Raw genomic sequence first — 21341 nt, forward strand, 5'->3', positions numbered from 1 at the left:
GCTATTTTGGCTCCGGCACAGCTTGTTCACTTGTGGTGGAGTATTTTCCCAGCATGGTACTTTTTCCTTAAGTAAATCATCTGAATGTTTCTACAGTGAAACCACTTAATTGTGCAACTGAAGCAATGCAACAGTTCAGCTCTTCATAAACAGCGTGTGTGTGTAGAAACAGGAAGACAATTGTTTTTGTTGGAAAATTACTGCTTCTGCTTCTGGTCTGACATCCATGTGACTCACATGAAGCTGTTACTGAACATGTCGTGTTGGCCGTTTTTCTTCTTCCTGTCTGCAGAGGTGGATTTAAAGTTTACTGGTTTATAAGTACAATTTTAAAGGTTGCTTGCACTTCAGTTGAATATTTTATATGTAATGGTTTTATTTCACAAGCTGCATTTGTATTGTACTAAATTCACTGAAAGTTGGAGTCAGAGGTTACTTTATAGATCATGATTTTAAAATAAAAAAAGATAAAATTAGTAAACACATTAAACCAGCTGTTACAAACCTTTTGGACCTCTTAGAAAAGAGCTGTGTGTTCTCTGAGATTTAGTTCCTCCCATATCAGCAGAGCAACCGCTAACTGCTGCTATCAAGAGCTTGCTATTAGCTCGTTAGCTCTGTTAGCAGTGCATGTAGTGACCCTGACTTGGAGCTCAGAGCATCATGGGGAGCGTTGTGTTTTCGCTGCTAGTACAGGAGCTTTTGGCAGATATGGCTATAAAGTTAGCATGCTAACTTCAGTAGATATCTCTTAACACAAATACAGTATAGACGTCATAACATGAAATGATTTATTGATTTACAATCTGATAAAAATGTTCAATTAAATCTTTACATATTGCAGCTTTAAACTCTCCAGCAGTTTAATGTGATTAACTGTTCGGGACCCAAGGACATAAAATTATCCAATATTTCAAAATAAAAGCACAGATTATAGAAGAGTCTGGAAGGAGATCCATATTTATGTAACTGAGCTTTTTATTTTTTCTTTCTATCCTTCACAATTAATCACCTCACAGCCCCTCAGATTCATCTGGTGCCCGACACCTAGTTTGGGAAGCACTGAAATAAGATACTGTATCATACGTATTTAATATTAGCTCTACAAGACCAATTAAACAGTAGAGAATACAGAATGTCAGTCAAACATCATTCTTTAAATAAAGGAATAAAGGAAAGTAAATGATCCAAGTACATTTCTCACCACTCTCTATCTGCTGGGACAACCTCTTCATCCAAATAATACATTTCCCCACAAACAAGACATAAAAACAAACACTGCAGGACACTGAACTTCAAATATTTCTATCATTTTATTCCATCTTATACTGAGGATTTGTGGCACAAGTCTGAGTTTACACAGTGACATGATCCAAACTGGTAAACCTCAGATAAATCATTCCAACAAGTCGTTAATACATCTACCTCTGTTCTGGCAGAAGAGGGCAGTATCCTCCATCTTTACCTCACAGCATCCACACCACACTCAATGTTAACCCATGCAGAGAACTACTTTATGGTTTCACAGTAAATCCAATATTGGTTTAAAAGAAAGAAAAAGGGAAATCCAGCAGTGTTGTTGCTCCTGCCACTTTGGAGAAAGGCACAGATCGTAAGGGAAGTTTGGCAAGACACAGTAAGAGCGTTTTCCAACATTGAGACGAACGACGGCCAATGAAAACAGCTACATGAAGGACAAACTAACAAGAGTTTTAATCTGTTCCTGAGATGAGATCATTTGGTTTCTCAACAGGAGTACACAGTGCCCCTTTAATCTGTTCAACGCAAGGAAACAGGACCCAAAGAAACAGAACTACATTTAAAAAGTGACACGATCAATCAACCACCCACCGATAAGCACAGATCTGAAGATGACGAAGGCATAAGAGAACGTTGTTATGACTAATGATTAGTACATGAAGACACATTACATAACCAAAAATGTATTCAGGCTCGTCAGTCGAACAGATAATCAGCCCTCTTAGAGGCCTTTGTTGAAGTAAACACGTTGTATAGTGTCTCCATACTGAGACCTGATGGAGTCTTGCAGCTCGGGCTCCAGCTTGGACACAGCCATGGAGCTGTGAGAGGGGGAGAGGAGGTGAAGAGAAAGACAAGAAGAACATGGTCAGAGTGTACTTTGTTTGATTAAACAAGCCAAAGCTGGTTTGTTTGCTTATGCAGAATGCCTCAGACTAAACAGATGGTGGGAAACACTAATGAGCCCAAGAGACTGAGTCCAGGAAAGAAGAAACTCAATCTATAACAGTGGACATGAACATTTTCAACAACCTTTGAATGTGTAGTTTTGTCGGTGGTAGAGTTGGATTGTGGGTAATGTAGGCAACCAGGGGTCTCATGTTAGAGCTTTCAGGTCTGAAATTCTATCTTAACTCGGTTGAGGATTAAATTTAGGGTTTTTGGTGTAACAACATTCCTAAGATAGGACTTTACCGATTACTGAACAATGGATTAATTTCCTAGTTAGGATGGTATAAACTGTTGTTATGTCTGTGTGGCAATGACACTAAAGATGAGGAACTATATGAGCAGTTAAGTATATAATACCATAGCTGTTGGAGAAGCTAACACTCATTTATGACCGTTGAAGAAGCTAACACTGACATTAGCCTGCTGGAGAAGCTAACAGTGACATTAATCTGCTGAAGACTTTAATGCTGATTTTAGCGGGTTGGAGAAGCCAACATAAGTGTTAGCATGTTGGAGAAGCTGATATCAATGTTAGTCCGTTGTAGAAGCTAACACTGATTTGAGCTAACAGTGACCACAGCCATGAGATAAGGAATTGCTTCTGTAATACAAAACTTATGATTGTTCCCATCTTTGAATTCTAATACAGGATAAGCAGTTCTGTAGCTCTGTAATCGGGCCCCAGGTTTTTACAAGGAAAGACAATGTGTGAAATTAACATTTGTCTCTGGTTCTGCTGCATCACCTTTGATCATTAAAACTGTCCATCGTGAGCCCAAAAGTGTTAACCGAGAACAAATCTAACTCTTTCAAGTGTGCAACTGAAACAGGTGTGTTACCATCTCTGTGGAAACAGGGAGCAGGCAGCGGGCACCATGAAGATCAAACTGTAAAAACGAGAGAACAGAATGAGCAGAAGTTAGTTTTGTTCCCACGATGAAACGCTCAGCGGAAAATTAAAATCTCCGCGACGCTCTCTACTTACAACCCTCCCACCAGCATCACTTGAATGGGTCCGTGGAGAAACGTGATTCTCTGTGAAAAGACAAAGACAAAGCTTGAAGAACAGACGCTCGCGTTCATGTTTGCGGATGGTAATGAAGGGAAAAGTCTGACCTGCATGAACTTGTATTTTTCCAGCCTCTGCATGATGATGGGGAGAATGACTGATGGAAGAGAAGAAAAAGAAAAAGATGTCAATAGAAAGAAGAGGATGGCTTGAAGAACTGACTCGGTATATATTTACATACTCATTCCTGGTGCAGCCATGGTGATCCGAGAGATGACCACCTGAGTGATGCCTTTTGCTGCTGCTTTCTACAGGAGGGATACAACACAAGTGAAGATCATTTATATTCAGTAAAGGAAAGCTATTGCGCTATTTTTCTTCTCTACAGTGCTGACCGTGGATTGACCCAGCTTGTTGCCGTTTTCGTCTGTCACAGCGATGCCATTCAGAATTTCCCTGAGAAAACATGAAAGACACAGTGAACGTGAAGTGAAACTAGATGTAAATCTTTGTGGTTTTCTCGCCATCCACCTAGCCATCAACAATCTGTTACTCCGTGAGAACCTTGACATCTCCAGGGTGAAGTTTAATTGCTCCAAACAAAAACTAAAAAAACAAGAGCCGTTCTTCTCGAGGCCGACAGCAGAGTGCCAAATTCATCAACTCTAACATCTGATTTACCAGTATAAAACAATAAAATACATTTCTGGTATAAGTTAGTGATATTTGCTACAATAATCGTGTCTTATCGCTAGGCTACGACCCTCTCTGTTGAGCTACGTGGTGAAAATATACCAGGTGAATGGTGGGTAGCAGCAGCAGGCGATGGTCTCCCTCCTCGTATCATCTGCTTCAAGTAATTGTTGAGATATAACATGTACTGACATAAGTGTTAGTTTCGTTAATGAAAACTATGATGAAAAATGTCCGTCAACACCCTTATTTCATCCCTAAGATGAGACGATAATCAGCTAAAAATACATCTTTGATAATTAACACGTGCGTCTATCCGTCAAAATAATATCAACACATCCCTGTCATTGATTGAAGCGTTCCCACGAGTCGTCACGAGTCCCGACAGCAAGTTAATGACAACAACGTGATGATGGCTTTGGTCGGCAAAAAAGACTAAATTTGTGGATACAGAAAAGACAGCGCAGTAACAGGAGGCAGAGAGACGCCCAGCGGTTACAAATTAAGTGTGGAGAAAGCAAACAATCTGAAAAGATGGCTGAAGTCTTTCCACCCTGCTACTAATGCCGCGGTGAGTTAACCAACTTATCTGTAAGTGTTATAATGTCGTACTTTTCATTAACTAACACTTGACTGTAACCATAAACTATAAAAAAAGACTAAAATGTGCTTGAAACTAAATAGTAAAGGAGATCTAATCTAGGAATATAAAATAGCTGCAATCCCCAGAGCTGTGCCAGTAGCATGGCTAACTTTTATTTATTTTACTCTTTCTTGAGATGTTGTGTTTATATCTGGCCTTCACACATCACTGGTATTCCGACATTACAGCCTTGACAAACAAGCATGAATCACTTCCTTACTATTTTTTCCCTTGTCACTGGAGTGTTTTCTTTACTTTATACTTTGTATTTTATTGCCCCTGGTCAATGTGCTCTAGAAATAAACCTGACTTCTCATCCCCCTTTTTTTTTTTTGAGTATGATTTTTTCTTAGTGCATCGCTTGGATTTCAGCAAACATGACCATTAAAGTCTGCACAATAGAGCGACACACTCGCCCACACATACATGCATTTGGGAATGAAAACAGTCACACAGCGGGACTCACTGTTGCCTCATCATAGGAATGTTAACACAGTTGGCTGATGCCACGGCTGCAAACGGGACCCAGCGAGCGACGAGTGGAGGAGCTTTCTGCAGGAGGACACAGAGACACAAAAAGGTTTTAAAGATTCAACCAGTGATTTAAATTTGAAAAAACAGACAGCCGACCACTTAAGTTTAAAACTCTTGATTAGAGGAGACTGCTATCACTGCCAAACAGACCTTATTAACAGCGTGTCACATCTGTGAAAACACACCATGTCTAATCAGTTCCAGGACTCATATTATTCATGCTGGTGGCTTGTTCACATAAGATTGTTAAAGGTATCCGACATTTTGACTTCCTGAGGAAAAGTCTACTAATGATCATGACTTTTAACACACTTATACTGGACAATCATAAACTGACAGTGTTTACATAATCCAGGTATTTGAATTTTTTACAGATGCCACTAAAGTTTGTGAACAGACATCTACATATCTAATCTATCTAATAAGATATACGATATTTTAGTCGTCGTGGATGCTGCTTGTGGTACACCAGCAGCAATAACACAGTAAAAACACTTTGTGACAAAATGTAAAAATGTAAATGTAAAAGTTTATATTATCACCTAACTAATATTGTAAATATCAAAATTCAGCGTTTGAATTTCTTCTCCAAACGACGTAGTGCCCCTTTAAACTACTTTATATACAGCTGGGTTGCTTTTGAGTTTCCCCAGGATCAATACAATTTGACCTTAGCTTATACGAATACTTCTTAGTTTATTTGTTAATTATATGTCTTTTAATACGACTATAGATTGGCAAAGTTACTGAACTTATTAAATAAATGTACTAAAGTAAAATACAATATTTGCCTTATCACAGTATTTGAGTATTTTCCTTCGCTGACTAGTTTTTAGTCCTAGTTTAACTTTCGATTATCTCCAGTTAACAAGTAAATATTTACATGAATAATTTCAGGTCGTAGCGACAGTCACATCCTGAGAGTAACGAGTGGTTACGTTCCAAAATACGAGATTATAATCGTGCGTTACATCTACTGTAAGGTATCGAAAAAACACGCAGTCTGTAACCCCATCTCCTGATAAGAAAAACTGCATGATGCAGTTCAAAGCATCGCTGTTATGTTCAACAACCACAATTCATTTGGTCCGGATAATGTTTTAAAGGTTGCTGTGCTCGCGCTGCTGAAATGAAACGCTTGAAACACGCCTGACCGATTAATCTTTTCAGATTATCCAGATGACTTTGGAGACAAACTCAGCACTCATTACCGACACAAAAAGCTCTCAGGCAACAGTCGGAGATGAACAGATAACAGTCCGTGTGTGTTTGTACCTTTGTGTAGAGGTTGAGTCCCACTGCTGTTGCCAGCGCCGTGCTGGTTGCTGTAACATAGGCAACACCAATCTGTCTGAGAGAGAGACGGTAAAAGATGCTTCAATCTGTTAAAGCTTTGCATCATTCAGAAAGACGACACTTTTGCATTAATGTGAGAGAAAGGCAGCAGGTTTAAAAGTTGATGTGGAGGTCACAATACTGCAGGATTATGGACTTCCACTGAAAGCTTTAATGTGTTCTGGACTCTTACTTGGGCGTGATGGGGGAGGCAGCGTTACGGTTCGTGTAGTTGACCAAAGCGTTGAAGGACTGATTCACCCACTGCCAGAACACCACAGCAGGAACTGTCCTACAAACAGACAGTTATGAAACCTCTAAAAAAAAAGCTTCCTGTGTGGCTCAAACGCAGCTCGCTCTGTTTTCTCTTTGGTACCTGTAGAACTGCAGCATGCAGCCGGTGATGGCCATGCCTCCTGGGACCTGGAAAGACATGCGGCCGATGAGGTTCATGCGGTCTCCCGTGTCTGGGTGGAAGGCCGAGTCATACAGCTTCTTAGCGTAGTGGAGCTGCTCCTCTGTGGTGCCGGGAGGGAGGGATCCTGCCCTGCAGAACACCAGAACACACATATTGAACACACCAACAAAAGATTTCTTTCAGTTTCCTATCAGCTCCAGTGTCCGTCCTCTCACCTGCAGCTTTCTACTAAAGCTTTGGCCTCATCCAGGCGTGAGTCTGGTAAAAGTGCCGTTCGACAGTCTGTGATGTTGAAGAAGTGTTTCAGTCGGCCCATAAACGTTGTCTGATCCCATCGCGGCGCGTCGATGTCGAATGAGCTGGAAGCCATGTTGGTTTGTAAACAAAAAATAAGCAGTCCCAACTTAATGCATTAAAAAGTTCCAAGGGCGCAGATGTTCACTCAGCAGCTGCAGCCGAAACCTGAAGAAAACAGGAATAATGACGAAATCAGCTGAAAATGTTTGGTTTAAAACAAAGAAATGAGTACCGACTGATCCGACTTGGGCAAGGACATTTACTGATAGTTAAAGCATGAATTAAATGTGTGTTTCTTGTCAGTTCAACACGACCTTTATCATGTTTGTTGTCGAACCAGCTCGGCCTGGTCTGAACTGAAGAACATTAACAGACGTTTTCCTTTGGTTCAGTGGGTCACAGAGGGCCAGACTGATCTACCTTTGAACTTCCATTCCCACAGGGTTGTCTCAGTTCATCCAACAGAAAATGTAATACATTTAACTATTTATTCAATTCGCTTTTGAAACATGAGGACTTGTTGCTTTTCTGTTTTACCTAAATGTAACCTGAATATCTTTTAGACTGCTGATTGAATGAAACAAGACTTATGTATTTGTCATCTTGTGGGTTATGAAAATAATTAATGGAACATTTTTGAAACCAAACACAAGTTTTTGACATCAAGGATCCCATTAAGCCACAATTTGTCCAATCTTCTTATAAAGCTGTCATGGTTAGAGTACCTGTACGTAAGTGAAAAGGCAACTAGAGCTGCAACAGTAAACCGATTATTTATCAGTGAGTCAACAAAACTTATTCAAACTTCTGGCACCACAAAACCTGGTGGCACAATTGACCTGGAGCTGTACAGTTTCACATTAATCGTCTGAGCCATTTTTAAGCAATGATGCCAAACAATCTCTGGTTCCATCCACTTAAATTTCAAATATTCAGTGCTTTTTTTGAAGATTCTTTGGGTTTTTGTTGGTCAAAACAAACATTCTGACTGGGAAGAAGTTGAGCTCTGAGGCATTATTCACAGCATTATAGACGTTTTCTAGATAATCAAGAAAATAATAACACTGAAATCCGTTTTATGCAGTCATGTCACTATTGAACCCTGTAAAGTCAGGTTCACTCAGTCATGTGAGATACTGTTGTTGTTTTCAAAGATATCAACACATTTACTCATGTTTACACACGTTTTTGCAATGTGCAATGCAATCACACCAACACGAGCTGCATATTTTTCACTCACGTTCACTGTTGTAGTGCAAACACCGCCCCAACTCGTCCAGAAGCAAATTAACTTGGAGGCAGTTGGGCTAAAGACACAACACACAAGCCTCGTGTTACTCCTTCAAATTTATGGACTAAATGTTTCCCTGTGGAACCAAAAATGGTGTTGCATATAGGTATTTCTCTAGAGTATTGTATCGTGACAACACTATCCCAGCTGGAGTTGAGGTTTTTCGGCCTCCTCCCCAGCTGCTGCTCTCCCCGTCTGCCAGCGGGTGCCCTTGGGCTCAAACCCCACACAGCCCTGAACAAACACAAACTCTTGCTCCTCTCTGAAAATTCTCAAGGGCCAAACTTTCTCTAGAAATCATTGACCACATCCTGCTAAATGGTACCACAGGTTGTCATTTTGGGTTTTCGCACTTTCAGCATTTTGCTTCATATCAACCGATCGGGGGGGGGGGGGGGGGGGGCCAGAACCTGCTGACTTCAGCCCAAACAATCCAAGCATCCCTCTGCGCATCTTCATCATTACATTGCTAATTATTTACTGTAGGTAAACCTGCCCTACACGGTGTAATGTTTCATAAGTAAAGGGCACACAGGGGAGAGGAGTCTGTCGGTGCTCAATCTGGCTGGAACTGGATTGTTTCTGGTTTGTTTAAAGTAGAGTGAAGGCCTGCAGAACCTTGTCGGGAAAGCTCAACATGAGCGAGACGTCAGTGTGGCCCTACACACCCTGACATATCACAAACACTGGAACTGGATTGATAGGATGAAACTGTTGACCCCTGCAGGAAAACCAGGACTGTGTGTAATTTTAGGACAAATGGCAAAAATGCAACAGATTTTGAACACTTTTTGATCAATTATTTAGTTTATAAAATGTCTGAAAATAGTGAAAAGCCCAAGATTGCAGCTGCAAACTTGCTCCTCATGTCCAAATAACCATCTAAAATCAAAAGAGATTCAGTTTAGAATGATTAAAAAAACGTTTGAGAAGACTGAACCAGTGGATGTTTGGCATTTTTGCTTAATAAATTACTTCAGAGAACAAAAATCAGTTATGAAAATTGTTGTAATTGTATGTAATTGTTGTTGGAATATATCTTGAAAAACATGATTAAATTGTCTTCACAGATGGTTGATGTTTTGCAAATGCTTTGTTGGTCACAGATCTGCAACTGAACTGTACCAAGAAACTCAACTTATTAAGCAAATACAAGAGTTGGGAAGCTAAAATAATGGTTGATTAGTCAACAGTAAATTATCTGCAACTCTGTAAACAATCAATTTAATAACTTTTTAAAGCAAAAACACCAAGAAAGAATCACTGGTTACAGCTCCTACATGTGGAATGTGTGTTGCATTTCTTCATCTTCTATGACACTTCAAAATATCTGCATTTTAGTCGACTGAGTGATGACACTGGCATGTATTTTGACTTCCTGCTTCAAGCAAAAATGGCTCACATTCTTTGGTTTAGGCATCTTAAATGTGAGGAGATCCATTTTTTTCCTTTAGCACAGAGCTCAGTAAACTGTGAATGAGGTTTTTTCACTGTACTGTAAGATTTTATGGATTAGGAAAGTCAACTAGTTTGGATTGCTGGACAGACACTGTAAGCAAGCATTTGTAAGATTGAAAGGACAGACTGTATTAGCTTTTGACACGTTGACACGATCCATCTGTTAATAATTGAGAAAATAACTGTTAGTTGCAGCCCTACAGGAGAGGTAAAGCAGAGTTCAGACACAGGTTTGCAAAGACATGAACAAAGGCCTGAAAATGGATATCAACGGGGGTACCTGGTATAAGCTCCACCAGAGGCGTGACAAACCGGATCTGCAGCTCAGAGCAGCACAGACAACATCTTAGTACATCTGGATGACTGTGACCTCAACAGTTAACACGAGGACCTCACCTGTTCTAAACTTCTGCGTGCAGAAAATGCGTGAAATTACAAATACAGTTCCTCTGACAGAGACACAAAGTGGACGTGAGGGCAGAGTGGCTTGTGTGAGGGCTTGTGTTCAGTCCACCGACCAAACTGCTGTGAAAACAGTGCAGACATGTCAGTCAGACCTCGGAGTGATGCAACTCAGCACTCGAGTTAGCCAGCTGTGTCTGACTTGAGCAACGAGCACAGAAAGAGGAAACGAGCACCGAGCAGAAGCACCGACACACGAGCTGCAATCCAAAGTGTTAAAAACATGATACATACCTTTCCGGGATCCCTCGGCCGCCCTACAGAGCGACCTGTCAGGTAATCAAATATGCTCCTGTGGCATAGTAGAGACACGTGGCAGGACGTCCTCCAATCACAAACTGGGGCAGCTCCCTACGTAAAAACCGGCGAAAACCAAACGTGACCCTTTATTATTATTGAATGACTAAAATCATCACAATGAAAAGACAAGTTTGAGATGCTAGCTGGATTTAACAAACGCTTAAGATTACATATAAGTCCACCTTAAACTTAAGCTAACTGTTATGCTAATTGGCAAGCTAATTACCTCTATATGACGGAATTGTTCTGCCTCTCGGGGAGAATTGGTGTGTGGGAACTTATTGTAAAGTCTCTGGGCAAGAACCATCCACAAGATACAACATGTGGCGCAACTATTGGACTACATTTGAAACGTGTACCAGGCTAGCAGCTAGCTAACTAGCTAAGTTAAAACTCGGCCCACATACTTATGTATGCTGCATTCATGTTGTAATCGGAGGTCGGGATTTCCTAGTTGCAATGTCGGTGCACAACACATATGTCAACAAAAACGTGCCTGAAGGGAACATGTTGCTTAGTATATTTAGAAAGTATACATGAATTAAAGCCTCTGCAATGCAGCTGCGTCTCATAAATAAACGAAATAAAGAAGGCACACGACACATAATAGAACAGACGTCTTTATTTTATGGCACTTTTATTCTCCAAATGTTTTATCTGTTAATCTTTATTCATGAATATTGCCATGTACAAATGCTTTCCGAGTTTAAATGAGGATCTCCGATTTTAGAAAGCTTGCCATTTTAGTTTTTCTAGTAGGAATACGTAAAGTCTCGAGTTCTGAATCTTGGTCCTGAACGCAGCATTAGGTTTGTGCTCGGAGTTTGGTGCGTAGCTGTGCGTCTGACGTCACTCCCCTTAGTAACCCTCGGCGGCGTCTCCAGGAGCGAAGGCAACAAGATGGTGAGTTTAATTTATCGTAATAATTAGCTATTAAATGTGAACTTCAAACTAAAAACGTGGAAGTATTCACATTAATTAGCGCCCTTGTGGATACAGATACGCTTTAATGGCTGCCGCTGTCTAACTTGCCGAGAAAAACATCCAACTGCAAAATCTGCCTTGTTGCTTCGTTTCAGTTATCTGGGGAGATTAGCTTAGCACGTTAGCTGCGTTTAGCCCCTGTTTGCGTGCCGTTAACTAGCCCTGCGTGGAAGCAACTACAGAAAAACAAAGATGATGTGACAATTTACTCGCAGCAGGACTTATTTTTGCCTTGTTATATCGGCACCGTTAGGAGAGAGCTCACTCATCATCTTGAAGACGCACTTCCACGGCCTGTAAGTGAGGAGTGGATGGAAGTGAGGGAGATGCATTTCCACAATGGTGGCCAGCTGCAGCAGTGCTCCCCCTGCCCCCCTGACAAAGTAACGTTTACCATCACACGGCTGATCTCTCTGTTTGTTGCAGGGATTGCTGTCTATCCTGCGCAAGCTAAAGAGCACACCAGACCAGGAGGTGAGGATACTGCTACTGGGTCTGGACAACGGAGGGAAGACCACCTTGCTAAAGCAGCTGGCATCTGAGGACATCAGCCATATCACCCCCACACAGGTACGGAGGAGAGTTCCACACTCACACCACCTGTTGCAGAGGATGAGCTGCCTGGCTCCTTGGCAGATTTAGATGTTTTTTCTGCTTTATCTAACCCATTTGATGTTTCGTGCTTACCCCAGGGATTCAACATCAAGAGCGTCCAGTCTCAGGGCTTTAAACTGAACGTTTGGGACATTGGCGGCCAGAGGAAGATCAGGCCGTACTGGAGAAACTACTTTGAAAACACAGATGTGCTGGTGAGCGGAGCACAGAAAAAAGAAGCAGTTTTGATTCCATGAATCGGTGGATGAAGGCAGTGCTGCACATGCTAACAAGGAGAACCTCTGTTTTGTTTCAGATTTATGTCATCGACAGCGCTGACAGGAAGAGATTTGAGGAAACGGGTCAGGTATGTACAGAACATTTTATGTCAGTGTGTCGCTTGTTTTCTTGATTAATCATCTGTCACTGAAATTGTCACAAAAAATGAAAGGCGGCTCACTTAAAAGACCTGTTTCATAGCTGCTTCCTCATGGGAGCGTGAGATGAGGGGTATTTTGCTTGTTGCATTCTGCAGCCTCTCCACTAGATGCCACTAAATCCTCTAAACTGGACCTTTAATAATCACAAGAGACCATTTTATGACCATGAAGCACTTGAGTCTCTTCTGTGACAGCATTTGTGTGCGTGTGTGTGTTGATGTTTAATGAACAGATGTTTGTATGTGTCGCAGGAGCTCGCTGAGTTGTTGGATGAAGAGAAGCTGAGCGGCGTCCCTGTACTGATCTTTGCGAACAAGCAGGATTTGCTGACAGCCGCCCCGGCCTCAGAGATCGCCGAGGGTCTCAATCTGCACACCATCCGGGATCGCATGTGGCAGATCCAGTCCTGCTCCGCCCTCACTGGCGAGGGGATTCAGGTGAGCGTACCAGCTGAGTGTTTTTCTTTTCTTTTTTTCTTTCTTTCTTCTCTTCTTCTCACCATTTCTGTTGTCTTAAATACTATTCCAGGAGGGCATGAATTGGGTCTGCAAGAGCGTCAACTCCAAGAAGAAATAGCTTGGCTTCTAGTCTTCTACCACTCAGGAGGATGAGCAGCAGCACACATACACTGACACACATTGCACCCTCCTGAGCCTTAATACGATGGGATATACCTGTGAATGTAAACACACTACTAATCCATCATGGACTTGGAGTTTTTAACCCCCCTGCGTTTCTGTATCGCTGAGTTTTACTAATCTCAACACGTCTTTCCATGTTGGCCCTCTAAGCAGAGGAGGGTGGTTCGACTTCAAAGGGAACCCATGTCAGGATATCAACCCCCTCCGCCCGGACTACCCACGTCACCATCACCGCCCCAGCCAATCCCAGCAGCTACCGTCCTCGGCCCGTCACGGCCTCAAACATTCCCATTAAACTGCTGTCTTTTATTGGAATTCCAGCTCGTTCTTTAAACTCTTTTTCTCCGTCTCATTCTTACCGGTTCATATGTGTGTGTTTTGTTTGTTTTTTTCTTTTTATTTTATCATTCCACTGTTGCTGTAAGCGCTTTTCCTGCTATGGTTCTGTTTGAAGTGAGGTATATTTTTGTAATTGTTTTATTTATGGTGAAGTAGAGTGTAGAGTGCTTTCAAACAACAGCTGGTGTGGCGTGTGTGTGTGATTCCAAGGATGTTGGAGGATCCGACTCTCCCCACTAAAGAATAATACTGTACATGTTAATATGTATAAAAACAGATGGAATTAAAAGGTGAAGAGGAACTACATTTTTTTTTGGATCAAATGTAAATAGCTCGTCCCCGTGTTCATATGTTACGTTATGCCCATGTTATAGAGTATAAGTCGCACTGCTGCTGTACTCTGTAGTCTATAATGTTTGCATATCTGATGTATGCTGGCAGATTTTTAATAGCGGTATACGTACTGTACGTCCCAATGCATTTCTCTGTGCTCTTTGGGTTAGTGAGGGGGTTCACCCCTTAAAGGCATTTCCTTTTGATATTCTTGAATGTAATCTGTCCAGACCTGAAGGTACTGTATGTGAATAAAAAAAGTTAAAATCATGAATCCAGTGTCTTACTGATTTTTGTGGGTTCACTAGGATCACGCAGGGACAGGGTAATCCTATCGGACTCTTGTGGTCGCACACCCGTAGCAGGTGGAGTCAGCTGTTCGTGACACCAGCCGAGCATGTGGTGGTGGAGAAGCCCTTATGGGAGACAGCAGCTCTATTGAATTAACAAAGCATTGAACCCAGTGTGAAAACAAAGCTCTTTTGAAGAGCACTCTGAAGTGTGTGGCATCTTGACTTATTATATCAGCACAACAATTCAAACGCACCAACTCAACAAGGAACACTGTCTTCATACCAGACTGACTCAGAAAAGGTACACAAGAAATAAAAGGGGCCGAGAAGAAAATGAAACACTCTGATATCAATATATTGGCCATTACGCGCACATCTTTTTGCACTGATCATTCAAATGTGGCTATGAAGAGATGTGTAACAGGATATTTCACAGTTTAATAATAAACTTATTGCCTTAAATGTCTCTGAATTTTATCAGAAGTGAACCTGCTGGGCTAAATTTGTCTATTTTTTAGGTAAATAATGAACCCTCAAGATCAACTGTACAGTTTTTTTTGTCTGCTTCAGACATAAAATCATTCAAACACGATTTTCTGAGAAGTTAAATGACTCTGATTGAAGTGCTCACAACCTCTCAGACGCTCAGCCTGTGAAGCGACGACGTATTAAAGGGTCAAAAAGCTTGAAAACCACTGACCGGTACGGTTTAAAAGTTTGACTTCCTCACTGAAGATTAGCCTGGGATAAAATGATCTCTGGATTAATTTGAAATATTAAAAAGCCAACATTGATTCAACTGTTTTTAACACTCAAGTAATATTAGTAAGTGGGTTCAATGACACCACTGATTATGACTATACATAGTGTTATTATTATTATTGACGGTGCTGATGTGCTGTCTCTTATGAGTGATTGATTGTAGGTAAATGTGATATTTCTAGCAGCTGCTGTTCACTCAGTCTCAAATCTGATCTGGTTTGTTCTAGCAGGCAGCAGGTTCAGGCAGGTGGTGCTGTGTCCACCTGGTCGGTTGGGTAAGAGGCTGAGCAGGAGGGGAAGCTGAACAGACTAACTGGAATGTACTAACCTAATCTCCCCCCCTCCAGGGCAGAGAGGGCTGCAGGTACACATGAGACCACCTGCATACCTGTGGTCTGCAAGTTAGCGGGGTCGTTGCTTGTTCTGATGGGACTGAAATAAATAAAATAGTAACAACATTTTGTATAATTATGAATGAATTTACCAATGATGATATCCGTATGACTTTGTGCAGTTAGTTCACATTCATTGATATGCCACCAAATTAGCTGAATTCCTCCACAAAACATTTCTGGAGCTTCACGGCAAATCAGCGTTGCAGCGTTCTCAGAAACAACTGAAGGAGATGGAGACTTGTTTTAAAACTTAAAAAACGACAACCAAAAAAAGTATCAAATCACTCCATACAGCTCTCAAATCTCTCACAGTCCCGAGACTACATATCATCTCCTACATCGCGTTTTAAGGCGAAATCTTCACCGTAGCTGCTAAGCTAAACATATTAGCACACACCCCATCTGAAGTAGGTACACAAGCTTGAACGCACGTCAAGAATGTAAATATGGTTGTAAATCTCCAGAAATGTTTTGTGGACTAAAAACTTCCCCAACTTTCCATTGGCATGATGGCCAGTGGCCTATAATGACTGAATTTTCTTTAGTGGGTGAACTGTTCCTTTAAGTATTGTAACGTTACCATAAACCGACAGGTATTTCAGGACCTTAGATGTATAAAACTCTTAAGGGCATTACTTCAGTAATTGGTACGATCTGTAACAGGACTTTTAAGTTGTGGCGTTGGGGCACTGCCTCCATCTTTACACAGTCACCTCAGGAATCTGACGTCCAGTTCTTTGGTTAATTTGATGCTTTGTGTAATTCCCATGGAGGCACAGTCCAGCTCAGACTGGATTCAGATCTGTGCTGCTTTTGGCTTTTTATCACAGGTTTGTTCGGTTGGACCGTGAGAGCCCCTCGTGAGTGGTGGTCTGATTACCTTCCTGCCCAGTTAGGAGTCGGCTCCGATCCATTTATTGCTTATTCAGGCAAAGCTGCCAGAACATCACATCCCCGCCGGCCTCTGGTCTCACCAAAGTGTGTTTAGAGCCAGAAGAACACAGAAAGACTCCCTGAAATGAAGCTCTGCTTATCGGCCTCTGCTTCCCGAGTTCAACGAGAGCCAACTGCAACAACATTTTAGAAAAAATAAACATTTTAGAAAACACAACACATTTTAGAAAACACACCATTTTAAATACATCAAAACCTTTTAGAAAACACAACAACATTTGAGAAAACCCAACATTTTAGAAAAAATAAAACATTTTAGAAAACACAACATTTTAGAAAACACAACATTGTAGAAAAAATAAAACATTTTAGAAAACACAACATTGTAGAAAAAATAAAACATTTTAGAAAACACAAAATTTCACAGAAAAAAAGCGACATTATGGAAAACAACAATATTTCAGAAGTCACAACAACATTGTGGAAAACACACATTTTCACAAAATGCAACAATATTTCACAAAACACAACATTTTGAAAAATCTATGGTCAGTCTGTTCATTTTCGGTCAATATTTATTAACTGAAAAAATTAATGGTTGGCTCTGATCTTTAACTAGATTTGTTCATAAAAAAAACAGTCTTGCTATGACTTATTAAATATCAGATACTTTGTAAACCCTGTGTTTTATTACCACATGATTAGAAAACTTACTCATTACAGCACTAAGACACCCATTCTCTCTTGTCTCACAGCTGAAAATGTCATTTGAAAGTCGGAGGAAGTCGTCTTTGTCACCAGCAGGGTTGTTACTGAACTCCAGACCACCGTCAGCACAGTCACATTAGCTGGTGATGTATATCTAACAGTGTGTTCCTGCTGTAGGAACAGTATGTTGTGTGTTTTACTCTGTGTAACATTGTACGTGATGGATTCGGAGGGGCCTCGGAGACTTGCGAACAGCCTCTTCTTCTTCTTCTCTCACAAAGATCGTCATTGTCGGGTCTTCCTCTCCTCTCACACAGACAGAGTGTGCTGCTATTGTTCCTCATGTCTGCCTCTCATGTTCTCACAAACCACCACGGAAAAGACATTATGATACGCCCTCAGAGGTACATTTAGAGTTTTTCTGGGGGGGAAATATGCTTATTAGCCTTCTGGTGAGAATTCAGTGAGAGATTTAACAGGCTACCACTCTCTGTACTCTCAATATGAAGCTACAGCAAGTAGCCAGTTAGCTTAGCTTTGCATAGAGACTGTAAACAGAGGGGAAGAGCTAGCCTGGCCCTGGAGTTCACCTCTTGAATTTACTGATTAACACGTACTAGCCTGGTAATCTGTGCAAAAACCAAAGTTTAAAAACCTTTTATCACCGGGACTGTGTGCTGGAACGGTTCCTGGCCAGGAGCAGCCACTTCCTGGAGTCTCCATTTGCCTTTATTTGTGTAGGCTAACCCAGAAGTTAGCTTCTCCCCGGTTCCTTTGACAAAAAGCCTGTGAGATTTATGAATTGGATTTTGGATTATTGCCGAAAAATAATCTCTGTGGAAAACACAAAATTTCTGATGCTGACATGTTTTGCTGAGCAAGATAATCTCCACAGATGAACTCCACTTTTGTGATTTTCGAAGCGTAAATTAAATCGCTAGAAGTAAAAAGCTAACGTTAGGCTGTCAACAGACTACTAAGCGCATCATTATACACAACTACGATACACGTTTTCTATAAACTGATCAATGTACAAGTTGTGAAGTCAGAGTTAGAACAGTTTGTAACTAAAGTCGTCCTGTAAAGACGGATTAGTGTCCCCGACAGCCTCTGTAGCCTCGTTTAGCCATCTTGTTAGCACCACCTTTTTTTTTTTTTTTAACTTAAGCGCCTTATAATTAAACTATGGGACATTTAACCATGTATTTTATGTTGCAGAGCAAAATACAGTAATTATCTTAAACCTGTGGTAACACACACAGAACTTATTTCAGGCTTTTAATCCAAAATCAATTCAAAAACCTCACAGACTTTGAGACGAGGGAACCGAAAGTGACTAATTTACGTGTTTTAGGCCTACAGACCACGACACTCTATAAGGTTTGTGGTTAACACAGGCTTAAGAGATTTTCACATTTTGTTTTACGACATAAAATACATCCAAAATCTAATTAAAAAATCTCAGGCTCTATGAATGGCTGATTGATGTTTCTAAACCCAGATTTGTCTACAGATCAACATAATAATTTAATGCTGGGCAGATTTTTTTTTAACATGTTAGTTGTTTCTCCCTGTTTACAGTCTTTGTGCTAGGCTAAGCTAAGCTAACCAGCTGCTCTCTAGCCTCATATTAAGCAGATGTAAAAGTGGTATTGTTCTTCTGTTGTGAGTCTCAGCAAGCTTATGCATATTTTCCAAAAATGTGGAAAACACTGTCTCCATAAAGAGCATTGAGGATAATTAAATATCTTTAAGTGTTCATGCTACGCTTTAAAAAAAAATATAATAAGAGTCCATTTTCTTTTTTAGTGGTCTCTGTGGTGTTTTATGTCCGTGTTTTCAAAAAAGAAAAAAAAAGCTGTAAATGAGAGAGCATAAAGTTCTGTGGTGGTTTCATTAGTGGATGAAAGCCTTTCCCCTCACAGTGTGTGTGTGTGTGTGCAATTTAAAGGAGCCAGACAGCATGTTGGTGTGTGTCAGAGATACATATCAGAGATGTTGGGCGACCAAATTACTGCCTTTCTCTCTCCTCATGGGTCAGACAGCTGTGGAACAGCTGTGTGCGCAAGTGTGAGAAAATGTGTGTGTGTCAGGAGTGAAAGGGATGCAGTGTTTGTATGTGTGTGTGTGTGTGTGTGTGTGTGTGTGTCAGAGAGCGAAAGATAGAAAAGCAGTGCTGTAATTTATGCTGCACCTCCGACCCCACAGCTCTTGGCTGCCAGCGACTCTGCTGAGGTTTGCTGACGTGAGAAAAAAAAAAGAAAAGGCAGCACATCAGACTCCACCAGAGAGAGAGAGAGAGAGAGAGAGAGAGGAAAGAGGTGGGAGTACGAGACGAGGGTGGAGCGAGAAGAAGCAGTGTGATTTAAAATGTTTGTTTTTACGTGTACGTTCACCACAGATTGGCGTCAGAGGGAAAGCCAAGGCGTTTAGAAACTCAAACTAACAAACTTCAATGAACACAAGAAAACCTTTAAAGTTCATTCTTGGCTTTGGAAACTAAAGGTGACAAAATCTCTCCACGAGGTTCATTTAGCAGCTGGTTTGGTGCTCTCAAGTCACATGATGTTCATCAGCAGATGGAGATGTAATAGAAGAGTATACGCTCAGATTTCCCCTTCAAGGAGACTGAATCCATGATAAGGCTTTAAGACTGAGGCTGTGAGTTAATTACCATCCAAGGAAACAGTTAACTAAATAACAATCTCACACAACCCCATCTCCAGGATAAATGTTGGTACGTATCTGAAAAAACAGGGTAACTTTCAACTTTAAATTTCGGTTTTACCTTTTACAAGGTCTGGTTATGTTTCAGCACAGGAACACACTCGATAAGGGGTTACAAAGTGACCGTGTTTTGGCTTAAAATGTCCTGATGTACAAAAAATAACCGCTTTTATTAGTTGGCGGTGCTCTCAAAGTGGTCTTGAGGCTACAAGGCTACAGCTAGTTAGCCCAGATTAACATAAATACTGCAAGTAGAGGAGGAAACAGCTAACACTGGTTAGTCTACAGGTTACTACTAAACATACTGTATCTTGTTTGGTTAATTCATTTTTTACTGATGGTAAATGTTGGTAGGCAGATATGTCTTGTGTTCAAGCTAGCTGTTTGCCATCTTCATGCTAATTTCAACTCATTGCAAAAATCCCAGTGAAGGAATAATTTACTTTCATGTTGAGCATCAGATAAAGAGACAGATACCACTCAAATAACTGTCCACTAAATACAAGGGTACCCTGCTGAAAAAACCAGCATAGACCAGCACAAAAACCAGCACCAAAACACAACACATGCTGCTCTTTTTCCAGCAGGGTACTGCTAGTTAGCCTAGTTTAGCATAAGTACTGAAAGTAGAGGGAAACAGCTAGCCCTCTTACTAGCCATTTATTAATTCAGGACTAAGAGAAAGGACGCACAGTGGTTTCATGAAAGGTTTCGTGCTCAAAGACAGATTTTGTTTTGTTGGCTAGCTCTTTCACCCATTTCCAGTCTGTGTGCTAAGCTAAGCTACACAATACCTCCTTTTTTCATATTTACCTGACAAACACAGGACTGGGATCAAGCACATTTTCCCAAAACAATAAGGTCCTTTTACCCTCCCTGTTCTGGGGCTTTCGATCGTACCTCATGACCTCGAACCTTCACTTTGTCAGCAGATTTCAAGTCTTTCTCAATCTCCATTCCCCGTTCACTCCCTCAAACACACGTGAGGATCATCCCTGCTGTCTGAATGAACTGGAGGCTCAGTGTTCTGGGTTGGGTGAAGCAGTAATGCAACAGCTTAATCAGGCTGAAGGGAACAAACACTCTGACCTACTACTCATCTCAAGACTCGTTCTCTCCATCCTGTTTTCTCTCTGCGGGCCTCCGCCCACACAGACCCATGAGCACTGATTGTGCTGGGTAGACGCAGAGATGTTTTAAAGTTTTTGTTTGAATAAGGGTTTGTCCTTCTGTTAATGTCTCTTTGGAAAGAACAAAACACCAAATACACGATGTGTCAAAGAGGCAGCCACGCAGATTATTTGCATGTTCACGAAGGAAGAGCAGAGAAGGTTTGATGTCAGGGAACAAGTGGGAGGATGCTGCTACATCTTAAAAGTCATATGAAGAGTGAGCAGATGACTGTGTTGGGATGACTGGAAAGAAACACCGAGCACGAAACAGAGGCAGAGATTCTGTGTGATAATTAAATATGAGTGGTGAGAGTCTAGATTTGTCTTATTTCAAACATGTCCCATTAATCACAAAGACCAAAACCAACAATTATTGACTGAAGCAACGGGTCGGTAAGTATTTCAGGA

General features: G+C 41.1%; 2 protein-coding genes and 1 long non-coding RNA gene across 4 annotated transcripts; 1 reads left to right on the forward strand and 2 right to left on the reverse strand.

The window, feature by feature from the left end:
- Positions 1-1981: 1981 nt before the first annotated feature.
- Positions 1982-11064, reverse strand: sfxn2 (sideroflexin 2). Its single transcript, XM_037080796.1, has 13 exons — positions 10878-11064; positions 10586-10702; positions 7059-7305; positions 6802-6972; positions 6619-6717; positions 6366-6441; positions 5023-5108; positions 3616-3676; positions 3462-3528; positions 3328-3377; positions 3197-3246; positions 3051-3098; positions 1982-2081 (listed from the first exon to the last, which is right to left on the reverse strand). Exons 3-13 carry the CDS (start codon positions 7211-7213, stop codon positions 1982-1984), a joined length of 963 nt encoding a protein of 320 aa, XP_036936691.1. The 5' UTR covers positions 7214-7305; positions 10586-10702; positions 10878-11064.
- Positions 11065-11397: 333 nt separating this feature from the next.
- Positions 11398-14252, forward strand: arl3b (ADP ribosylation factor like GTPase 3b). 2 transcript variants are annotated; one of them, XR_005071741.1, is made up of 7 exons: positions 11398-11554; positions 12062-12205; positions 12328-12444; positions 12546-12596; positions 12921-13106; positions 13198-13351; positions 13464-14252. XR_005071741.1 is itself a non-coding variant. In XM_037080803.1 (6 exons), exons 1-6 carry the CDS (start codon positions 11552-11554, stop codon positions 13243-13245), a joined length of 549 nt encoding a protein of 182 aa, XP_036936698.1. In that variant the 5' UTR covers positions 11398-11551; the 3' UTR covers positions 13246-14252. The 2 variants fall into 2 exon arrangements, 1 of the variants encoding a protein (XP_036936698.1); XM_037080803.1 differs by having other exon boundaries at positions 13198-14252.
- A 32-nt stretch (positions 14253-14284) lies between these two features.
- LOC119009485 lies at positions 14285-21258 on the reverse strand. Its single transcript, XR_005071743.1, has 3 exons — positions 20662-21258; positions 16313-16499; positions 14285-14417 (listed from the first exon to the last, which is right to left on the reverse strand). It is a non-coding gene; the product is annotated as an uncharacterized LOC119009485 (long non-coding RNA).
- Positions 21259-21341: the final 83 nt, after the last annotated feature.

The sequence above is a fragment of the Acanthopagrus latus genome, chromosome 20, assembly GCF_904848185.1.
Source record: "Acanthopagrus latus isolate v.2019 chromosome 20, fAcaLat1.1, whole genome shotgun sequence".
NCBI classification, from domain to species: domain Eukaryota; kingdom Metazoa; phylum Chordata; class Actinopteri; order Spariformes; family Sparidae; genus Acanthopagrus; species Acanthopagrus latus.